Genomic DNA, 21125 nt, shown 5'->3' with positions numbered 1-21125 from the left:
AGAGGCAGGAGGACCTCTGGGGCTTGCTGACTGGCTAGTCTAGTTGAATCAGTGAGCTCTGGGTTCATGGCTCAATGGTTGGAGGCACTTGCTTGCAAGAAATAAGGTATACAGTGATTGAGGAAGACATCCAGCATTGATCTTTGGCTTCCACATGCACATGTACCCATGCACATACACACAAGCACATGACGCATGTGCACACACATACACACATGCATCTACATGTGCTTGGACACCACACAAACAAATGCATGCATAAAAAGGAGTGATCTCCTACTTACTTCTTGAGCTGTGATCATGATGCCTTTAGAGCTATGGTCACTGGTAGGTAGAAAGATTCACAATCTCACTGCTCTTTGAGTTGCCAGTGATAGAAATTAGCTTAGCAAACATGAATGGAGGGGAGAGGACCGGGAAGAAACTGCCATGTCCAAGGAAAGGTGGTGGTGCATAGGAAGTGGCCTGGTGACTGAAGCGCTACTTTCCACCTGCTGTGTAATCTGAGTATTGGCCTGGGCCTCCTCTTCCGTAAGTGGCTTCCTTGTCCGGAGAGCTGTCCATAGGCAGCTGCAAAGTAGAGCCTCTCTAGAGAATCTTGATTCCACCAGGAGCAAAAGTGTTTGTGAGAAGACAAAGAGATTTCCCTGGTGTTCGCTCCAGCCCACAGTCCTGGGGCTGAGGATTCCGGGTCAGATTCCTCTGACAGGCTGGTAAGGACCCCTGGGCAGCTGCCATGGGTCCGCTGCACATTCTCAAGAAGTAGTGAATGTGAGGTGCTGGGTAGTATCTGAAGGCAGTTAGTTTCCTTAGAAAAAGAAAATGGTCTATTCTAGCCCCATTCAGCAGGCCTTAGGGTTGGTTTGACAATTCACTGTGGAAGAACAGCTCTTTGACTTTCTAGTTCTGATGTGTTTTTCTTTTGCCTTTCAGACAGGGTTTTGTTATATTGCCCAGTAGCCTCTGACTCCTGAGCTCAAGTGATCTTCAGCTTCCTGAATAGCTGGGCTATGGCATGCAATACTTTAAGTAATTTGCTGATTTAGATTTATTTTCAGTGCTGGGGATGGAGCCTTGGGCCTCATACATACTAGGCAAGTGTTGTATCACTGACCATCTCTCCACCCCACTGCAGCCCTGCTTTATTTTATTTTTAAGGAAAGTGATGTGATTTAGGGTTTTGTAGCTTTTCTCAGAACAGGAGTTGATTTGGAACTTGTCCCTGCCTGTCCTGGAAAGGGAAGGCAGTCAGCCCCTGGTTAGAACTGTCTCTCACATTGTCCTCCATTACTGGTTCTCTTATATGGCAACTTCCTATTTCCCTTCTCAAAAGATAATGAGGTAGAGGTAAGAAAAATGAAATAGCTTTTTTTAAAAAAAAAAAAAAGTTCTTTAACTTAAAAACTGATTCAAACTTGGATGTTGATTTTTATCACAGTCCCACACACCTACCTTTGTTTATATAACAAAATACTACATAAAACAATTTTTAGCTCTTCCTAAATGCATTGCACTCTAATCACTTTTGTTCATTTAAAATTTCATTTTAAACAACACATGTAGCCACTATAATTTCATTTTGAAACCACTAATGGGCAACCACAAAGTCCAACAGACACGAAGCTACAGGATAAATAAGCAGAAATGGTATAGTAGTTTTCTAGGACCACAGCAGCAACAGAGTACCACAAACCAGGTGGCTGAAACAACAGAAATTCTCTGTGTCCCTTCAGGTAACCAAAGGACAAGGTAAAAGTGTTGGTGAAGTTGGTTCCCTCTAAGGGCTGGGAGGGAGGAGCAAGTCCCCAGTATCTTTGCAGCCTCCACTGGATGGCTGCCAGTCTTTGGTGTTCCTTAGCTCTCAGAAATCACCTTGGTCTCTACCTTCATTATCATACTGTAGTCTCTCTGTGTACCTGTGTCCAGATCATTTCCTTAAGTCATATTGGCTCAGGGGCCCAACCTCTGCCATGTGATCGGATCACAGCTTGCCAGAACCTCTTCTGTGACCCTGTTCCCAATTAAGGTTGTTTTCTGACATATGGGGTTGTTGAACTTAGTAGATGATAGAAATACAAATTTGAAAATAAACAAAAAGTGCCATCACAGTGAACCCATATCACATCACATAGTCTCAGCTGAACATTTTATTTCATGAACTCACTTGACACCATTTTATGGTTGAGGAAATCAAGTCAAGAGAGATTTAACCCTGGGTCTCCTTGATTCAGAACTCACGCTGTCCCTTGTATACCTTATTTCTATGTCTGTTCATAGAACACCAAGAGAGAGTTCTATATGGTCTTACAGTCCCAATGGCAATATTAAACCCAGGTCATAACCACCACAAGACTTCTGATGTTTATTGTGGTGAAGCCTTCTGAAGAGACTGACAGGCACCAGTCCCCAAGGGCTCAAGAGGGGTCTGTGGCTCACATGTTCTCCCAGCAGGGAATGCCAGTGAATCTGTGGCCTTGTCCATTACACCCTTCTCCTGCCACAAGCCACTGCACCCCTGTCAACACTCAGCAACCAGCCAAACTCCCCATGTGCTTCCTCTTTCTCCTTTAGATTCAGATAAGGAAGTGATTCAGAAAATAGAAAATTAGTACTTGGTAGAGTCATCATATTTTAAAATTTATTTATAGGCAATGTCAGATAACAAGAGTTAAATCATTTTATCCACTGACCAATTTGAGATTTAAAAGTTGGCATCCATCATTGTAAATCAGGTCTTGGGAAGGGTCCATAAAAGGTGAAGGTTGATGTGGGGTGGGAAATGTAAATACCTGACTAGCTGTGTCTTTTCCGTTCATAGAGACCCTCAAGTGTTTCTGTAGTACACTGAGTGGTAATAGTGTATTGAACAATAATGGAATTGACAAAGCTGTTCGTGTATATGGTCACCCTACTTTTAGGGGTAGTCTGCCTGACAGCCCTGGGAGACTAGTTTTGTGAGAGGTGCTCATTTCAAGGTGCTAATCCCAACTGATAATTCTAGGAACTGATTAATAACCCTGCAGAGACCCATTTTCCCAGACATATACATGGCACATTTCTGCCCTGGGCTCCCAAGCAGGAGCATTTCCATGGGGAAGACCCTCTGTGATTAAAGACCTGTCTTTTATCTCTTTTTGTTGCAGCTTTCGGTCATGGGCGTGTGGTGAGAGTGCCCACAGGCACCCTGGTCCGGGTGGTGGGCACTGAGCTGGTGATCCCCTGCAACGTCAGTGACTATGATGGCCCCAGCGAGCAGAACTTTGACTGGAGCTTCTCTTCTACGGGGAGCAGCTTTGTGGAACTCGCAAGCACCTGGGAGGTGGGCTTTGCAGCACAGTTATACCGGGAGCGGCTGCAGAGGGGCGAGATCCTGTTAAGGCGAACTGCCAATGATGCTGTGGAACTCCACATAAAGAATGTCCTGCCCTCAGACCAAGGCCACTACAAGTGTTCAACTCCTAGCACCGATGCCACTGTCCAGGGCAACTATGAGGACACAGTGCATGTTAAAGGTACAGTCCTCATGTGGTGTCATTGTGTCAGGGGTCAAACTGTCCTCTCCCATGCTGCTACTTAGACTTTGAAAAGAGACCCCTGATAAAAGGCAGAGGCTGGTGATTCCTGGAGACCCTTTCTCCTCTCCAGTGTATCTCTGAAGCACCTCATGGCCAGTGACTCATCAGTAGCATGGTGTGGTGTGGGAGCCTGGCTCTGGAGCAGGTACCTGTGCTTGGTCCAGCTGCTCACTCTGCCTTATCAGCTGATGGCTGTGGACATGTTTTACACCTTAAGAAGTATGAAGAGAGTTAGCTCATGGCAGGCCTCAGAGCAGTACCAGAGCCTGCATGTGACATAGGCACAAGAAAGTGTTGAGGTTTATAGAAAGAGCAGATAATTCAAAATGTATGTCTTTCTCTGTGATATTCGTGGGTTAATATTGTTTGCACAGAAGTTGCACGGGCTGTGCTGTGTGTGGAGAAGGAACAGTGGTAACTGCTAGCTCACTAATTCAGCTGTGCAAACAGCCACGTCTTCGCATCTGGAACGTCTTGGATTTGGGTTTCGTTTTTATTTTTCCATCTTCTAGGTGCTGTTGGATTTGCTAACACATTCACTTGTCTGAGTGCAGTAGAGAAGATAGGGCAGGATATTTCTCTAACTTACACACGAATAAATGGAAGAACATAGGTTAATTACTTGACTAAAATCACACAGCTAATTAGTAAGTGAACAATAAATTATTTTCATATGAGGTTAACAAAACAGAAACATTATTATTATGATGATGATTTAATTATATATTTATTTGTTACCTGCCTTGTTTCTAAAAGGATTTGTATCAGGGTAGAAATGCATATAGTTATCTGGAAAGTAGAAAACGAGAATATAAAAACAGTGAGTTGATCCAGGCACTCATTACCTCAGGCATGACTGGTAGAAACTATTGTAGCTCATATACTGTTGGCCTCTTACAAACTCACAAGAGGTAAAATGTCAGCCATGTCCAGTCAGTAAGTCTTAAAGCATTAACCTGTCAAGTCTGCCTCTGCCATTTTCTCATTTAAGAAGTACTGAACATGATAGGCATGCTGACACATGCCTGTAATCACAGTACTTGGGAAGGAGGCTGAGGCAGGAGAATTGAGTTTGAAGCCATCTTGGGCTGGGCTACTTAGTGCGTTCAAAGCTAGCTTGGGTGCATTATGAGATGAGATGAGATGAGTCAGACAGGAGAGGAGAGGAGAGGAGAGGAGAGGGGAGGGGAGGGGAGGGGAGGAGGGGGGAGGGGAGGAGGGGGGAGGGGAGGAGGGGGAGGAGAGGGAGAGACAGAGACAAATAGACGCTGGAGTTATAATTCTGTAGAATGCCTGCTGGACCTTAGGTCAAAGCTTTGTGGCATTTACCCCTAGTACTTGGTAAGGGATTCTAAATGTATATTTGTTTAATTTTGGTTGCTTTTTAAAGAAAAAGCCCCATGAGATGTTCTTGCATTGTAGTTAAGCAATGAAACATATCCCCTCCATTAAGTCAAATGCACCTTCGTCTTCCCTTGTGACCTCTCTCAAGGAGTGGCAGAATGACCCTCCTCCCATTCCTCTAGTACCTTTCTATTTCTGCTCTAGTCTTGGGAGGGTGGGAGAACCAAGGGGAAGCTTTTCTTGGCTCAGGAGAGCAGATGGATGAGAAGAGAGATACTCTGGCTGGCTGCCCAGGTGGAGTCACTGACACAAATTATATGTGGTCCAGGGTCTGTGTGGTCTTCAGCTTTGTGGGCATTGAGGCTGCTCGTCACACCCTGAGAGAGGAATAGACCTTGAGAATGAAGTCATGCAAGCCACACTCACAGACTGTATTAGAATGAAGTCATGCGAGCCACACTCACAGACTGTATTAGAATGAAGTCATGCGAGCCACACTCACAGACTGTGTTAGAATGAAGTCATGCGAGCCACACTCACAGACTGTGTTAGAATGAAGTCATGCGAGCCACACTCACAGACTGTTAGAATGAAGTCATGCGAGCCACACTCACAGACTGTGTTAGAATGAAGTCATGCAAGCCACACTCACAGACTGTGTTAGAATGAAGTCATGCGAGCCACACTCACAGACTGTATTAGAATGAAGTCATGCGAGCCACACTCACAGACTGTTAGAATGAAGCCATGCGAGCCACACTCACAGACTGTGTTAGAATGAAGTCATGCGAGCCACACTCACAGACTGTGTTAGCATTATAGAAGGGATGTGTCTTTGTGGAGGGGTAACTATATTACTGTGTTTCTGAGTATGAAATTGAGGGAAAAGCCAAAGAAATGATGAGTAGTGCTGTTTAAGGATTTTGTATCCAGCCTCATAGGGTTTCCAGCTCCATAGTAGAAGCCCCTTCCAGTTACCAGAGTGTCAGCATCCATCACTCGCACCTCTCGATTGGCATGCACCCATGCTTCCTTGACCTCTGCATGCTTTTTCACACTCCGTCAGCTCAGGCTTCTTCCAGTAGGTGCTGGTAGAGTGAGCAGCCAGCAGGGACTTCAGCTGTCCTTGGCCCCTTCTCGGCCTATGGGTATGCTCTTCTCACCTGTCATTTTAGGAAGTTCCCAGGGCATGAGCCACAGGCAGCTTCTATCCTGTCACCTTGTGGAGCTTGCTTATTTAGCTGTTAGCAGATCATCTTGTCTCCAGATGGAGCTCCCTCCTGCAGCCCTGTTTGCTAGGCAAAGGAGTGCAGGGTCATCCCACTAGGTTCTTTTACCATGATGCCAGGCACTGTGCTGGACTTGGTGAACTGCCTGTTGACTCCATGAGGCAGGTGCATTATCTTCCCTTTCAGGCAACTGAGGCACAGAGGGCAATAGTGCCCTGTGTCAGGGTAACAGAAGCACTTTCCCACAGGTCCTGTTGTAGTCAGGTTCACATTGCTGGCAGAAAACACCTGACTGAGAACAGCTTGTAGGAAAAAAAAAAAGGTTTATTTTGGCTTACAGACTTGAGGGGAAGTTCCATAATGGCAAGGGTGGACATCACCCCCTGGCCAACATCATGTGGATAATAGCAACAGGAGAGTGTGCCAAACACTGGCAAGGGGAAACTGGCTATAACACCCATAAGCCTGCACCCAACAATACACTGCTTTGAAGAGGCATTAATTTCCAAATTTCCATCAGCTGGGAACCTAGCCTTCAGAACACCTTACTTAGGGGGGACACCTGAAACAAACCACCACACCTCCCACAGGGAGCTTCACTCATTAGCTGGAGTTCAATTTGGACCTCTCTTCTCTTTCTTCCTTTGTAGGTTAGAAAGTCAGTGAAGATCAGACGTGAGTCAGAGTGGGTGATTTGCTCATCTGTGTGTTAGAACCTGAGGGAAGGAGGATTATCTTTGGTAGTAGAAGGCATGGCTCAAGGACATTCCTGGAAGGTGGCCTGTCCTTGCAGCATGGGACTGGACTCACTGTGGTGCTCACACATATGTTCTTTCTCCTCATAGTACTGGCTGATGCCCTGATGGTGGGCCCTAGTGTGCGGCCTCCTCCCAGCCTGAGCCTGCGTGAGGGGGAGCCCTTCGAGCTGCGCTGTGTGGCCTCCACCGCCTCGCCTCTGCACACACACCTGGCACTGCTGTGGGAGCTGCATCGTGGCCCAATGCACCGAAGCATTCTTGCCCTCACCCACGAGGGCAGGTTCCACCCAGGCCCAGGCTATGAGCAACGCTACCACAGTGGGGACATGCGCCTTGACACCATGGGCAGCGATGCCTACCGCCTGTCTGTGGCCCGGGCACTGTCGGCAGACCAGGGCTCCTACAGGTGTGTGGTCAGCGAATGGATCACAGAGCAGGGCAGCTGGCAAGAAATACAAGAAAAAGCCATTGAGGTTGCCACTGTGGTGATTCAGCCAACAGGTGAGCTTCGGGAAATAGTGTGTTTATCTCTTGTATTTAGACCAGTTAAGGGAGAAGGACCAGGCCAGGACACCTATCCTTTCAGACAAGGACTATGTCCTCTGAAGCTTGCTTTGCAGGTGATACAAGTAGATGATGGAAATTACTTAGGGGAAGGGCACCTCTGTTCTGAGGTATATGCTGTAATTTTTTTTCCAATTTTCTTTAACTTCGATGATTCTAAAAAAATATCCCATGGTAATACCCTCCCCCCCCCCCCCCACTTTCCCCTTTGAATCAGTCTCTCTTATTTTGATGTCATGATCTGTTCCTCCTATTATGATGGTCTTGTGTAGGTAGTGTCAGGCACTATGAGGTCATGGATATCCAGGCCATTTTGTGTCTAGGGGAAGCACATTGTAAGTAGTTCTACCCTTCCTTTGGCTCTTACATTCTTTCCGCCACCTCTTCTGCAATAGACCCTGAGCCTTGGGAGGTATGATATAGATATTGCAGTACTGAGCACTCCGGTCACTTCTTTGCAGCACCATGATGCCTTCTGAGTCATCCCAAGGTTACTACCATCTGAAAAGAGAAGGTTTTCTACCAAAAGTGAGAGTAGCATCAATATAAGGGTATGAACATTACGAGAAGTGCTTACTGGGCAGTTTGATGACCACAGTATGTACATTTAGCCAGACAGTACCAGACAGTACACCCCTAGAGCTGATAATTACCCCTGTTTTAAGTTTTCAGTATCAGGGATGTATTCCCTCCCATGGAGCAGGTCCCCAGTCCAATTAGAGGGCAGTTTGTTTCCACTGTGACAGATGTGCCACTATTGCACCCATTGGCTCATTTGGCCTGGCTGGCCAATTATAAGGCTTGCAGTGTCCACTGTTGAATATCTTCACTGGTGATTTCTTTCTCTCCCATTGAATTGCATGCAGAATGGCTTCCTCCAGCTTTCGGTCAGCTGGTCTACATGGAGAAGGTTATCAGCTCAGTTCCAACAGGATTTCTCAGTGGTCTTGCAGTCCAAGTATGTGGAGTCTTCAGCAATAGGATCTTACCATCTATTCCTAGTGAGACACCAAGGGCTTCAGCAATGGCCTATAATGTTTTGGTGGCATAAGGGACCTCTCTAGCCAACAACTCACTGGAAGTTATCCCATCCCTGGCATGGAAAATTTTCTAGCAACAGTCTAGCTCCTGAGGGTTCCATTGTCCAAAAAAGTAGGTTTCCATATGATTTATTTATAGCCTCTTAGATTTTGATTAGCCCTCCCTCTACCTTTCCTTTACTCAGTCTCTTCCCCTGACCTCACTTGGGCCTTTTTACCCCCATTAATCTATTCTTCTACTTAAATCCTATTAAGTACCCTCATCCCTTCCTTTCTCTTCCCTTTATATCTCTTCTAGCTTACTGGCTTTTGCTACTGAGTTTTCTTCCTACTCACACAGAAGCCCAGTCATCTGTAGCTAGGATCCACATATGAGAGACAACATATGAGGCTTGGCTTTCTGGGCCTGGATTAACTCATTTAGTATAATCTTTTCCAGATCCATCCATTTTCCTGCAAATTTCATAACTTCATTTTTCTTTACCACTGAGTCGAACTCCATTGTATAAATGTCCCATATCTTTGTTATCCACTCATCAATTCAGGGACATCTAGGCTGGTTCCATTTCCCAGCTATTGTGAATTGAGTGGTAATAAACATGGTTGAGCAAGTATCTCTAAGATAATGAAATGAGTCCTTAGGATATATGCCTAGGAGTACTAAAGATGGGTCATATGGTATATCTGTTTTTAGCTGTCTTAAGAACATCCACACTGATTTCCACTATGGCTGGACCAGATTGCATTCCCACCAGCAGTGTAGAAGGGTTCCTCTTTTTCCGCATCCTCACCAGCATTTATGGTCATTTGTTTTCATGATGGTAGCCAATCTGACAAGAGTGAGATGGAATCTCAGCATAGTTTTAATCTGCATTTCCCTGATGACTAGGGATGTAGAATATTTTTTCAGATGCTTATATGCCATCTGTATTTCTTCTTTTGAGAACTCCCTATTTAGTTCCATAGCCCTTTTTTTCCTCAATTTTTATTAACATTTCCCATAATTGTAAAAAATATACCATGGTAATACCCTCGCTTCCCCCCTCCCCACTTTTCCCTTTGAAATTCCATTCTCCATCATATCTGCTCCCCACCTCAATCATTCTACTTACATCTATACAATACCCACCTATTAAGTACTCTCCTCCTTTCCTTTCTCTTCCCTTTATATCTCCTTTATAACTTACTGGCATCTGCTAGTGAGGTTTTCCTTCTCACACGGAAGCCCAATCATCTGTAGCTGGGATCCACAGATGAGGGAGAACATGTGGCGCTTGGCTTTCTGGGCCTGGGTTACCTCACTTAGTATAATCCTTTCCAGATCCATCCATTTCTCTGCAAATTTCATAACTTCATTTTTCTTTACCACTGAGTAGAACCCATTGTATAAATGTGCCACATCTTCGTTATCCACTCATCAGTTGAGGGACATCTAGGCTGGTTCCATTTCCCAGCTATTATGAATTGGGAGGCAATAAACATGGTTGAGCACATACTTCTAAAGAAATGAGATGAGTCTGTAGGATATATGCCTAAGAGTGCTATAGCTGGGTCATATGGTAGATCAATCTTTAGCTGTTTTAGGAACCTCCACACTGTTTTCCACAATGGCTGGACCAGATTGCATTCCCACCAACAGTGCAGAAGGGTTCCTCTTTTTCCACATCGCTGCCTGCATTTATGATCATTTGTTTTCATGATGGTAGCCAATCTGACAGGAGTGAGTTGGAGTCTTAATGTAGTTTTAATCTGCACTTCCCTGATGTCTAGTGATATAGAGCATTTTTTTAGATGTTTATATGCCATTCATATTTCTTCCTTTGAGAACTCTCTATTTAGCTCCATAGCCCATTTTTTGATTGGCTTGTTTGATTTCTTATTATTTATTTACAGTGTCCTTTGCAGCACAAAATCTTTGTAATTTCATGAGGTCCCAGTGGTTAATCTGTGGTTTCATTGCCTGAGCAATTGGGGTTGTATTCAGAAAGTCTTTGCCAAGACCAATGTGTTAAAGGGTTTTCCCTACTTTTTCCTCTAGCAGTTTCAGAGTTTCAGGTCTGATGTTAAGGTCTTTAATCCATTTGGACTTAATTCTTAAGCATGGAGAGAGAGAAGAATCTATTTTTATCCTTCTACAGATACATATCCAGTATTCCCAACACCATTTGATGAAGAGGCTGTCTTTCTCCAATGAGTATTTTTGGCATTTTTATTGAATATCAGGTGGCTATAGCTCCCTGGGCTTATATCTGGGTCCTCTATTCTGTTCCATTGATCTACATATCTGCTTTTGTGCCAATGCCATGCTGTTTTTGTTACTATGGCTCTGTAGTATAGGTTAAAATCGGGTATGTTGATACCACAGCTTTATTTTTGTTACTGAGTGTGGTTTTAGATATTCGAGATTTTTTGCGATTCCAAATGAATTTTTGGACTGTTTTTTCTGTTTCTGTGAAGAATGCCATTGGGATTTGGTAGGGATTGCATTAAATGTATAGATTGCTTTAGGTAAGATTGCCATTTTCACAATATTGATTCATCCAATCCAAGAAAAAGGGATATTTTTCCATTTCCTAGTGTCTTCTGCAATTTATCATTTGAGAGTTTTAAATTTTTCATTGTAGAGATTCTTCACTTCCTTGGTTAGGTTTATTCCAAGGTACTTTATTTTTTTTTTGATGCAATTGTGAATGGGAGTGATTCTTTGATTTTCTCCTCTGTGTGTTTGTTGTTAGCATATAGGAAGGCTACTGATTTTCTGTGTATTTATTTTGTATCTATTGGTGTTTATCAGCGCTAAAGTTTGCTGGTAGAGTCTTTAGGATCCTTTATGTATGGAATCATGTCATCTGCAAATAATGATAACTTGATCTCTTCCTTTCCAATTTGTATCCCTTTTATGTGTGTCGCTTGCCTTATTGCTATGGCTAAAACTTCCAACACTATATTAAATAAAAGTGGGGACCGTGGACACCCTTGTCTTGTTCCTGATTTTAGTGGAAAAGCTTCCAGTTTTTTCCCATTTAGTAATATGTTGGCTGTAGGCTTGTCAAAAATAGCCCTTACTATATTGAGATATGTTCCTTCTATTCCCAGTCTCTGTAGGACTTTTATCATGAAGGGAATTTGGATATTGTCAAATGCTTTTTCTGTGTCTAATGAGATGAGCATATGAGCTTTGTCCTTCGGTCCATTTATATAATGTATTACATTTATCGATTTGCATATGTTAAGCTATCCCTACTTGGTCGGGAGAATATCTTTGTGATATACTCTTGTATTCTGTTTGCCAGTATTTTGCTGAGAAATTTTGCATCTATGTTCATCAGGGAGATTGGTCTGTAATTTTCTTTTTTTGTCTGTATTTTCCTGGTTTGGGTATCAGGGTGATGCTGGCTTCGTAAAAGGAGTTTGGTAGGATTCCTTCTTTTTCTATTTTATGGAAAAGCTTAGAGGCATTGGTGTTAGTTCTTCCCTGAAGGTCTGGTAAAATTCACCAGTGAATCCATCTAGGCCTGGACTTTTTAGTTGGAAGATTATTGATAACTGTTCGGAGCTCCATGTTTGTTATAGGTCTATTTAAGTGATTAATCTTATTTTGATTTAATTTAGGTAGGTCATATAAATCAAGGAAACCATCCATTTCTTTCAGATTTTCATACTTAGTTGAGTATATGCTCTTATAGTGTGTCCCTATGATTTTTTTAAATTTCTCTGGCATCTGTTGTGATGTTATGTTTTTCATCGCTAATTTTATTAATTTGTGTTTCTTCTCTCTTTCTTTTGGTCAGATTTGCTAAGGGTTTATCAATCTTGGTTATCCTTTCAAAGACTCTTTGTTAATGAAACTCTTTGTTTCATTAATTCTTTGGATTGTTTTTTTGTTATTGTTGTTGTTTCTATTTCATTAACTTCTACCCTAATCTTTATTATTTCTTCCCACCTACTGATTTTTGGTTTGCCTTGTTCTTCTTTTTCCAAGGCTTTAAGGTGAAGCATTAGGTCATTTACTTGCGACCTTTCTAATTTCTTTTCTTTTCTTTTTTTTTTTTTTTTTTTTGGTTTTTCGAGGTAGGGTCTCACTCTGGCTCAGGCTGACCTGGAATTCACTATATAGTCTCAGGGTGGCCTCAGACTCACAGCGATCCTCCTACCTCTGCCTACCAAGTGCTGGGATTAAAGGCGTGCACCACCACGCCCGGCTCTAATTTCTTAATATAGTCACTTAAAGCTATAAATTTACCTTTTAGAACTGCCTTCATTGTGTCCCAGAGATTTTGGTATGTTATGTTCTCATTATCATTTGACTCTATGAACTTTTTGATTTCCTTCTTGATTTCTTCATTGACCCATTTATCATTTAGTAATGCATTGTTTAGTTTCCCGAATTTTTTGTGTGATCTATAGCTTTTCTTGTTATTAATTTGTAGTTTGATTCCATGGTGGTCAGATAGAATGCAAAGAATTATTTCAATTTTCCTGAATTTGTTCATTGCTTTTTGTCCTAATATATGGTCTATTTTAGAGAATGTTTCATGTGCTGCTGAAAAGAATGTATATTCTGCAGCATTTGGATGAAATGTCCTGTATATATCTGTTAGGTCCATTCCTTCTATGATCTCATTTAGTCCAGATGCTTCTCTGTTTATTTTTACCCGGGATGACCTGTCAATTGATGAGAGTGGGGTGTTGAAGTCACCCACTACCACTGTGTTTGGTGTTATCTGTGACCTTAGTTCTAATAGCATTTGTTTGATGAATTTGGGAGCCCCCATGTTAGGTGCATATATGTTTAGGATTGTAATGTCCTCCTATTGGAGTGTGCCCTTAATCAATATAAAGTGACCTTCCTTATCTTTCTTGACTAATGTTGGACTGAAGTCTACCTTGTCAGATATTAGGATAGCAACCCCTGCTTATTTTCTAGGCCCATTTGCATGAAACACCATTTTCCAACCTTTCACCCTAAGATAGTGTTCATCCTTTGTAGAAAGGTGAGTTTCTTGGAGGCAACAAATTGTAGTATCCTGCTGTTTAACCCAGTCTGCAAACCTATATCTTTTCATTGGGGCATTGAGGCCGTTGATATTAAGAGATATTATTGAAAGCTGTTTATTTATTTTTTGCCATATTTTGTAGTTCTTCCTGTTTTACCTTTGCTTTCTTGTATTAACTAGTACTTGAGTATGGTTTGCTTTTTCTAGGTTCCTTATATGTGTGCTTTCGTTTCTCTTCAGCATAGAGGATTCTTTCAAGGATTTTCTGTAGAGCTGGTTTTGTCTTCAAATATTCCTTTAGCCTGCTTTTGTTGTGGAATATCCTTATTTCTCCATCTATTTGAATGGATAGCTTTTCAGAATAAAGTAATCTTGGTTTACAGTTGTTATCCTTCAGAACTTGGAATACACCTCTCCAAGCCCTTCTGGCTTTTAACATTTGCGTTGAGTAACCTGCTGTAATCCTGATAGGCTTGCCTTTGTAGGTAACTTGATTTTTCTCTCTAATTGCCTTCAATATTTTTTCTTTGGTTTGTATGTTTGGTAGTTTAATTATAATATGGTGAGGAGAGGTTCTTTCCAGGTTTTGTCTGGTTGGTGTTCTAAAGCATTCCTGTGTCTGCATTGGTACCTCTTTCCCAATTTGGAGGAAGTTTTTTTTCTATGATTTTTTTGAAAGTGCCAGCTATACCTTTGGAGTGAAATTCTTCTCCTTCTACTATACCCTGAATTCTTATGTTTGATCTTTTCATAGTGTCCTGAATATCTTGAAATTCCCATTCATACTTTTCTGTTAGTTTGTCTTTCTCTTTGTTAGGCTGTATTAGATCTGCCACCTGATCTCTAGTTTCGATATTCTGTCCTCTCCTTCATCCATTCTAATGGTGAGATTTTCTACAGAGTTTGTTATTTCATTAACTGTGTTCTTCATTGCTAGTAATTTTGACTTTTTTTCTTTTATTATTTCTATTTCCTTATTTATGCCTAGTATTGACCTCTTTCTTTCATTAAATTGGTATCCCTTGTCTTCTTTGATTCCTTTACTTTCCTCTTTCATTCCTTTGATTTCCTCTTTGACTTCTTTGAGCATATTTATAATCATTGTTTTGAAATCTTTCTCAGGCATTTCTCTAACTCATTCTCACTGGAGGTCATTTCTGATGCATTAATACTTTTTGGTGGATTTATATTGTCTTGATTTTTGGTGTTTCTTGTGTTATAATGTACATATTTTTACATCTTGGATTAATTTAATGCTTGGATTTTCTAGTTAGCTGCAGTATTATTAGATGTATCAATAATCTGATGCTGTATATCTTCAGGGTAGGACCTTAAGGTGTTAGGTGTGGCTCACAAGACTCTCAAAGCACCTATAATTGTGACCCTAGGTGTTGTGTTTGCCTGCTATGAAAGTATTCAAGTAGGCTGAGTGGAACAAAATACAGGCTGATTCTCAAATTTAACTAAACAATGTACACTTTCAATGAAAAACACCACAGGTTATTTATGCAAAGTACATTATGACAACCAGATCCTCTAACAAAATCACTGTACCTTAGGGTGTGAGGTGCCCCCACACCCTTAATCCTGTTAACCAGGAGGTTAAGATTTCTGATTTGTTGAGGGTTCCAAGTCAGCTTGTGACCAAGTGAGACCCTTCCCTAATATACAACAGAAGAGGAAGCAAAGCCACTATAAAGGAAGAAGCAACAAATGACAAGCCCAAAATATAGCTTATTTAAGAAGGGCAAATCTGACCATCTATCAGATTTAACGTATAAACCATCTATCAGATCTAACCTATAATTTATCCTGATAGGGAAGGTGCAATTAGCACTTTCAGTTCAGGCCTATATACCAGGCTTATTTGGTGGGTACTGACCTGGTGTAATCCTAGTTACCTTTTGGGATGATTTTGGTCTCAGTTATGCTGTGCTCCTGTTGGGTCCCTGTTTGGTGTACTGTGGGTTCAAGTAGGCTGGCTGGGTCATTGGGTCACTGCTCTGGTCACCAGTGCTGGGTACTATGAGCTCCCTTTCCCAGGCCTCTGGTGCTTGCTGGCACTGGTGCTGATGGTGAGGGAAGGGAGGCTATGGATAGTGGCTCTAGTTCTCCCACTGGTCCATGTGATCCTCTCCCTCATAATCTGCTCCTCCGTTGTTCGCTGCCTTTCTCCCTTCATGATTCTTCTCTGGTGTGAGTGGAAAATCCCCTCACGTGGCTTTTTTTTTCTGCGACTCAAGCCGAGCCTGGCAGCTGTGGCCTCGCAGACTTGGAGCCGCTGCTGCTGGAACCAGTGCTGCCTGCCTGTGGGCTCTGGATCTCTCCTACTTCTCTGCTGCTGTTGGTAACTTCTTATACACCTCACTTTTTAGTAGAAGAGTGTATTTTGCTATTTTATTTTTTTTACTTTTTATTTTTTTGCCTTTTTCCCCCCTAGGCTGCTTTGATGTGGTTCCTACGCTTCTATCTTAACCACTATATGCTGTAATTTTACTAGGCAGCTGCATTGATCTGAACTTGAACCTGTGAGAAGCTGTGACTTGCCTGGCATAGGAAGGCTCTTCTCTGATTCAGAAGTTAAGAGTGGCAGTCCTTCTTAGAGTGAGGACTCGCCTAATGTTAGCTAGAGCTGTGGGGTGGATCTGCCCATACCTTACTTTATCTAGTTTGCTCTTTCCTAAGTTCTTGGATCTTTCCTTCCTCAGGGCTGTTGGGAAGTGTGTCTACCCAAACTTTTGCCTAACCTACCTCATCTAGACTTGCCTCTGTTGGTCCCTCAGATGTGTCATCCTGCTTGACAGGCTTCTGAGGACTGCACCTCTTCTTTCTTCTTACATCATACATATTTTAGAAAGTCCAACCCTGAAGTCCATACAAGAAGTTTTTTGTAATTCTGCCTTTTTAAACACCATTATTCCAACTGCAGACATAATTAAGAAATTAAAAATGCACATTAGGATACACAGAAAAACTGGAAAAGTAAAAAACAAGGGAGGAAAGCCATTATTGACTCACTGTTCAGCAAGTATTGATAGGGAACCTACTGTGTGCTCAGGTCTGTGCTGGGCCCTGGGGTAGAGGCTTGACCCTGGACTCCATGCAGCTTACAGCTTCTTTGGTGACAGCGTGCAGAGAAACCATCATAGGGTGCCACTGCTGGGGATGGCTGGGAGTGTTTGGTTAGCACCTTCACTTTTCAGAATACTTTGTGGCTGCCTCTGTCTGTTTTTAAATAGGGAAGACATTGGCTGGACTTATTTCCTGAGCAGGAATGTGAGTGAGTGTGTGGCCTCTCTGGCTCAACAGGGAAGGAGAACAGGAGACCATGTGCAGGGGTTGCATTTTGTCTCTGCATGTCGTGGTTTCTTCAGTAGTGTTCCCTGGATTTAGGAGTGCGTATGAAAAATAGAACTGAGCTTCGTGAATGACTTGAGGAGATCTGTCACTGTCTCCACTGGCTAAAAAACTGGCTTTCCAGATAGACTGAGTTCACCTTTTTTAACAAAGTGACCCATCTGGAATCTGTCCTAGGAAACCTTCAGCTGTGTAGTTTGTGTCTTAGAACTATTCTAATGAGACAGACAAAGCTGTAAGCTAACCATTAGGCAGGGATTTCATTTGTGAAAGTGTTTTCAAATACAGCACAAAACCCAGCTAGTTAGACAATTAGATTGCTGAGATTATAAGGCATGCCATAATGTCTAACTATAACTTGAGCTGATGGTTTGTAATTTTTTTCAGTATTGGGGGTGTAGCAGTTACCTCTTTGCTGAGACAAAACACCTGTCAGAAGCAGCTCAGGGGAGGAAATGCAGTTTTGAAGAGAAGTTTCATTGTGGCAAGGAAAGTAGTCCGAGTGAGCTGACTTTGAACACTCGGTAGGCTGCACTAATATGCCTCAAGTGCACCCCCAGTGACATATGTCTTCCACCAAGGCTCCACCTCTCAGAGGCTCCATTAACTTTCCAAAGTGCCACCAGCTGGTAAACAAGTATTCTGAACACAAAAAGCCATGTGTGGGGGACATTTTACATTCACACCACCAGATGGGGTTGAAACCAGGGCCTCCTACTTACTATGCAAGCACTATGCCATTGACCTACATTTCCAGTAGGTCTTGCTAAGTTGACCATGCTAGCTTTGAACTTGTTATCCTCATACTTCAGCCTCCAGAGTAGTTAATATTATAGATTTGCCCCAGCATACATAGCCTCATGATCTTTTTGCTTATATATAAGACAGATTTGTTTAATAGCAGTGTTATGCTTCTTTATTAACACATGACTAATAAGACACAACAACAAGCCTGGCAACTATTGTAATTAACAAGGACATGAAGAGATCTGTGACTTCAGTCGGGCACATAGCCCTAGCTGCAAGTGATACTCTACTGGTTAATGAAAATGCAAAGGGATTTTGTTTTCTCACCCTTTCACAGACTCCCTAAATCCTCTCTGGTTTGTGTGCTGTGGGGTAGTTTTTCTCTTGTTACCACCTAAGCTACTTACAGGTGTTTTTATAATATATATATTCTCTGCTCACAGTGGCATATTTTTCTTTTTATTTCTTTTAAGTTTTATTATTATTATTATTATTTTTCTTTTCACAATTTTTATTAACATTTTCCATGATTATAAAAAATATCCCATGGTAATACCCTCCCTTCCCTCCCCCGCACTTTCCCCTTTGAAATTCCATTCTCCATCATATTACCTCCCCATCTCAATCATTGTACGTTCATATATACAATACCAACCTATTAAGTATCCTCCTCCCTTCCTTTCTCTTCCCTTTATATCTCCTTTTTAACTTACTGGCCTCTGCTACTAAGTATTTTCCTTCTCATGCAGAAGCCTAATCATCTGAAGCTAGGATCACAGTGGCATTTTTAAAAATTTTCATTTATCATTATTTCTTTATTTGAGGGAGAGAAAGAGGCAGAGAGAAAGAGAGACAGAGAATGGGTGCACCAGGGCCTCCAGCCACTGCAAATGAACTCCAGATGTGTGTGCCCCCTTGTGCATCTGGCTTATGTGGACACTGGAGAATCGAGCCTGGGTCCTTTGGCTGTGTGGGCAAACGCCTTGACCACTAAGCCATCTCTCCAGCACCACAGTGGCATTTCTAATGGCATGAATCCACTTCCACAACAAAGCTTTGTTATCTGTGTGGTAGACCCCCACCCATCATAGAAGTCTTCTAGATGCAAATCTTAATCTCTAATTTATAGATTCAGTTATATTATATGAGAGAAAGCATGCACCATCATAGACTTTGTCTGAGTGTCCTCTTGAAATATGAATCTTTAGAACTGGTTTGTTTTCCCCTTTAGCCTACTCTGCCTCATTTCCCATTGACTTGTCCTAAACTGACAATATGTGGTCTTTGTGGCTAGTGATATGACAAGATATTTAGCCACTTTCACTGGAGACATAAAACAGTGAGGTACATAGTTGAAGGGACATTCTTACCAAGGATCTGTTGTTTGTTTTTTAAATATATTTTACACTTAATTTTTTTATTTATCCATTGGGGGGGGGCAGAGAGAGAGAATGAGAATGGGCATACCAGGGCTTCCAGCCATTGCAGATAAACTTCAGATGCATGTACCCCCTTGTTGCAGCTGGATTACCTGGGTATCGGGGAAATAAACCTGCATCCTTAAGCTTTGTGGGCAGACACCTTAACTGCTAAGCCATCTCTCCAGTCCCTCCATTATTTTTAAACCCATGTAGTTCACAGGTTTTTTCACTGACCAGTATCAATGACCAGACCAGTGAGTCACCTTTACCTACAGTAGTAGGTGGCAGCCAGGGGTAGCTCCAGCAGGTTTCATGGTCTCTGAGCCTAGTGCTGTGTGTGCAGTACTTCAAGCTGCAGAAGTAGTCTCAAAATGGCAGTTTTTTCTTGAATCTTAAAAAAAAAAAAAACTGCCTTAAAACTGGACAGGAGAGATGGCTTAGCAGTTAAGGCACTTGCCTGCAAAGCCAAAGGACCCTGGTTTGAATTCCCAGACCCCACGTAAGCCAGATACACAAGGGGGTGCATGCATCAGGAATTCATTTGCTGCAGCTGGAGGCCCTGGCATGCCCATTCTCTTTATCTCATCTGCCTCTTTTACTCGCTGTCTTTCAAATAAATAAATAAAAATGTTTAAAAAAGAAACAAACTCTTTTAAAAAAATACCTTAAAATCACTTTTAGCCTTTAAAAGTTTTTTCTTTTTCTTAGATATGGACACACTTGCTATGTAAACAATACATGTTGGTACCATCATTTCCTTCATCCCTGCCCTTTTTCAAAGGGGCCTTCCTCTTTGGGGATGCAGGTCAACCCCAGGGGGAGTGTGGGTCATGCATTGTGGGGGTAGCAGTGAGTTATGGGAGAGAGGCAATGTAATGTCCCAACTTTTGGCCCTAACAATCTTTCTGCTCCCTCTTCTGCAACATTCCCTGATCCATGTTGGGTGCATTTTAGGTCTACTTCAGTAATGATCTTTTAGGAGCCTCTGGATCTCTGCTTTGGTAGATGTTGAGTGTCCTCAGTGTCTATCTCCTTTACATTTGTGCTAGTATCAGGTTCACCGAGAGAGCAGCACTTGCTCATTTCCCCAATTCCTCTGTGGTTTCAGCTGGGGCCAGGGTGAAGCAGATATGCCAATGGAGAGCAAAGTCAGCACCGGTTAAATGGGATAACCATTGTTAATTTAGACAGAATTTAAAGGGGGTAGCCCCTTGTATTGCCCAAGATTAGTAGGAGTTTGACATTGGAAAGCAAAATTGTTGACTAGATATGATTTTGACTTGTTTCTCAGTTCTAGATATGGTTTCCTTTCCACTGACTGAATCCGTCAGCCAATCCAAGAGCAGCTGGTTTCCCACCATGGCTGTGCCACTGCTGCACTTGTGTGAGCATCATGTCAGTTGTTTGCTTCTGAGTCACTTAGTCTTTGAGTTGCTCAGACAGACATTGACTACTTTTCTCCAGTAGCTCATGTAGCACCTTCCAGCACTAGATTGGCTAAGTGGGGACTGGCTCTCTTCTGGATTCTAACCAGGTCTCTCCATGATCCATGCTGATAGCATATGGGTGTCTTCAGCAGTAGGGTTTTACCATTAACCTCTGATGGGTAATCAAGTGCCCTGACAGAAGTCTGTCTTGTTTGTTTTGGGAGACCTTGTAGGTCTCTCCAATCAACAGCTCGTTGTGGATGTTAACTGTGTCTTGGTACAGGCCAGTACCAAGGGAAAAGAAAAAGACAGAAAAAAAAAAGAGAGAGACAGGAGAAATTTAAGGTTAGGCTTCATCTCACCCTCTCCAGGGCCCTTCAATTCAGGTACTCCCTCTAAGGTCCTGTTGAGAGTTCAACCTTGTAGTCTAACTTTCAGGATATAGATTTCTATGGTATCAGTTCATTTTGGGTTCAGTTTTGTATCCTCACCCCCCACTGACACACCCTTCCCCTTCCCCCAAACCCTAATCTCCTATTGTCCAAGCCTCAATATGCCATTCAGGGATGTCAGCAACTCGGGCTGATCAGTTAGGACCCGCAGATGAGTGAAACCATGTGACGATTGTCTTTCTGTGATTGTATGAGTTCACTTAGAATGAACTGT

General features: G+C 42.4%; 1 protein-coding gene across 2 annotated transcripts in view; it reads left to right on the top strand.

The window, feature by feature from the left end:
* The window catches only part of Ptgfrn (prostaglandin F2 receptor inhibitor), a 93148-nt gene that overhangs the window by 27852 nt on the left and 44171 nt on the right, over window positions 1-21125 (top strand). For both annotated transcript variants that reach the window (XM_045138092.1, XM_045138091.1), the window contains exons 2-3: window positions 3144-3512; window positions 6994-7407. In XM_045138092.1, the coding sequence (XP_044994027.1) occupies window positions 3144-3512; window positions 6994-7407 (783 nt within the window). The remainder of the gene's footprint in view (window positions 1-3143; window positions 3513-6993; window positions 7408-21125) is intronic.

Source organism: Jaculus jaculus, chromosome 19 (assembly GCF_020740685.1).
Source record: "Jaculus jaculus isolate mJacJac1 chromosome 19, mJacJac1.mat.Y.cur, whole genome shotgun sequence".
In the NCBI taxonomy this organism is placed as follows: Eukaryota; Metazoa; Chordata; class Mammalia; order Rodentia; family Dipodidae; genus Jaculus; species Jaculus jaculus.
The sequence above is the reverse complement of the archived record's forward strand: the minus strand, read 5'-3'. Positions and strand labels throughout refer to the sequence as shown.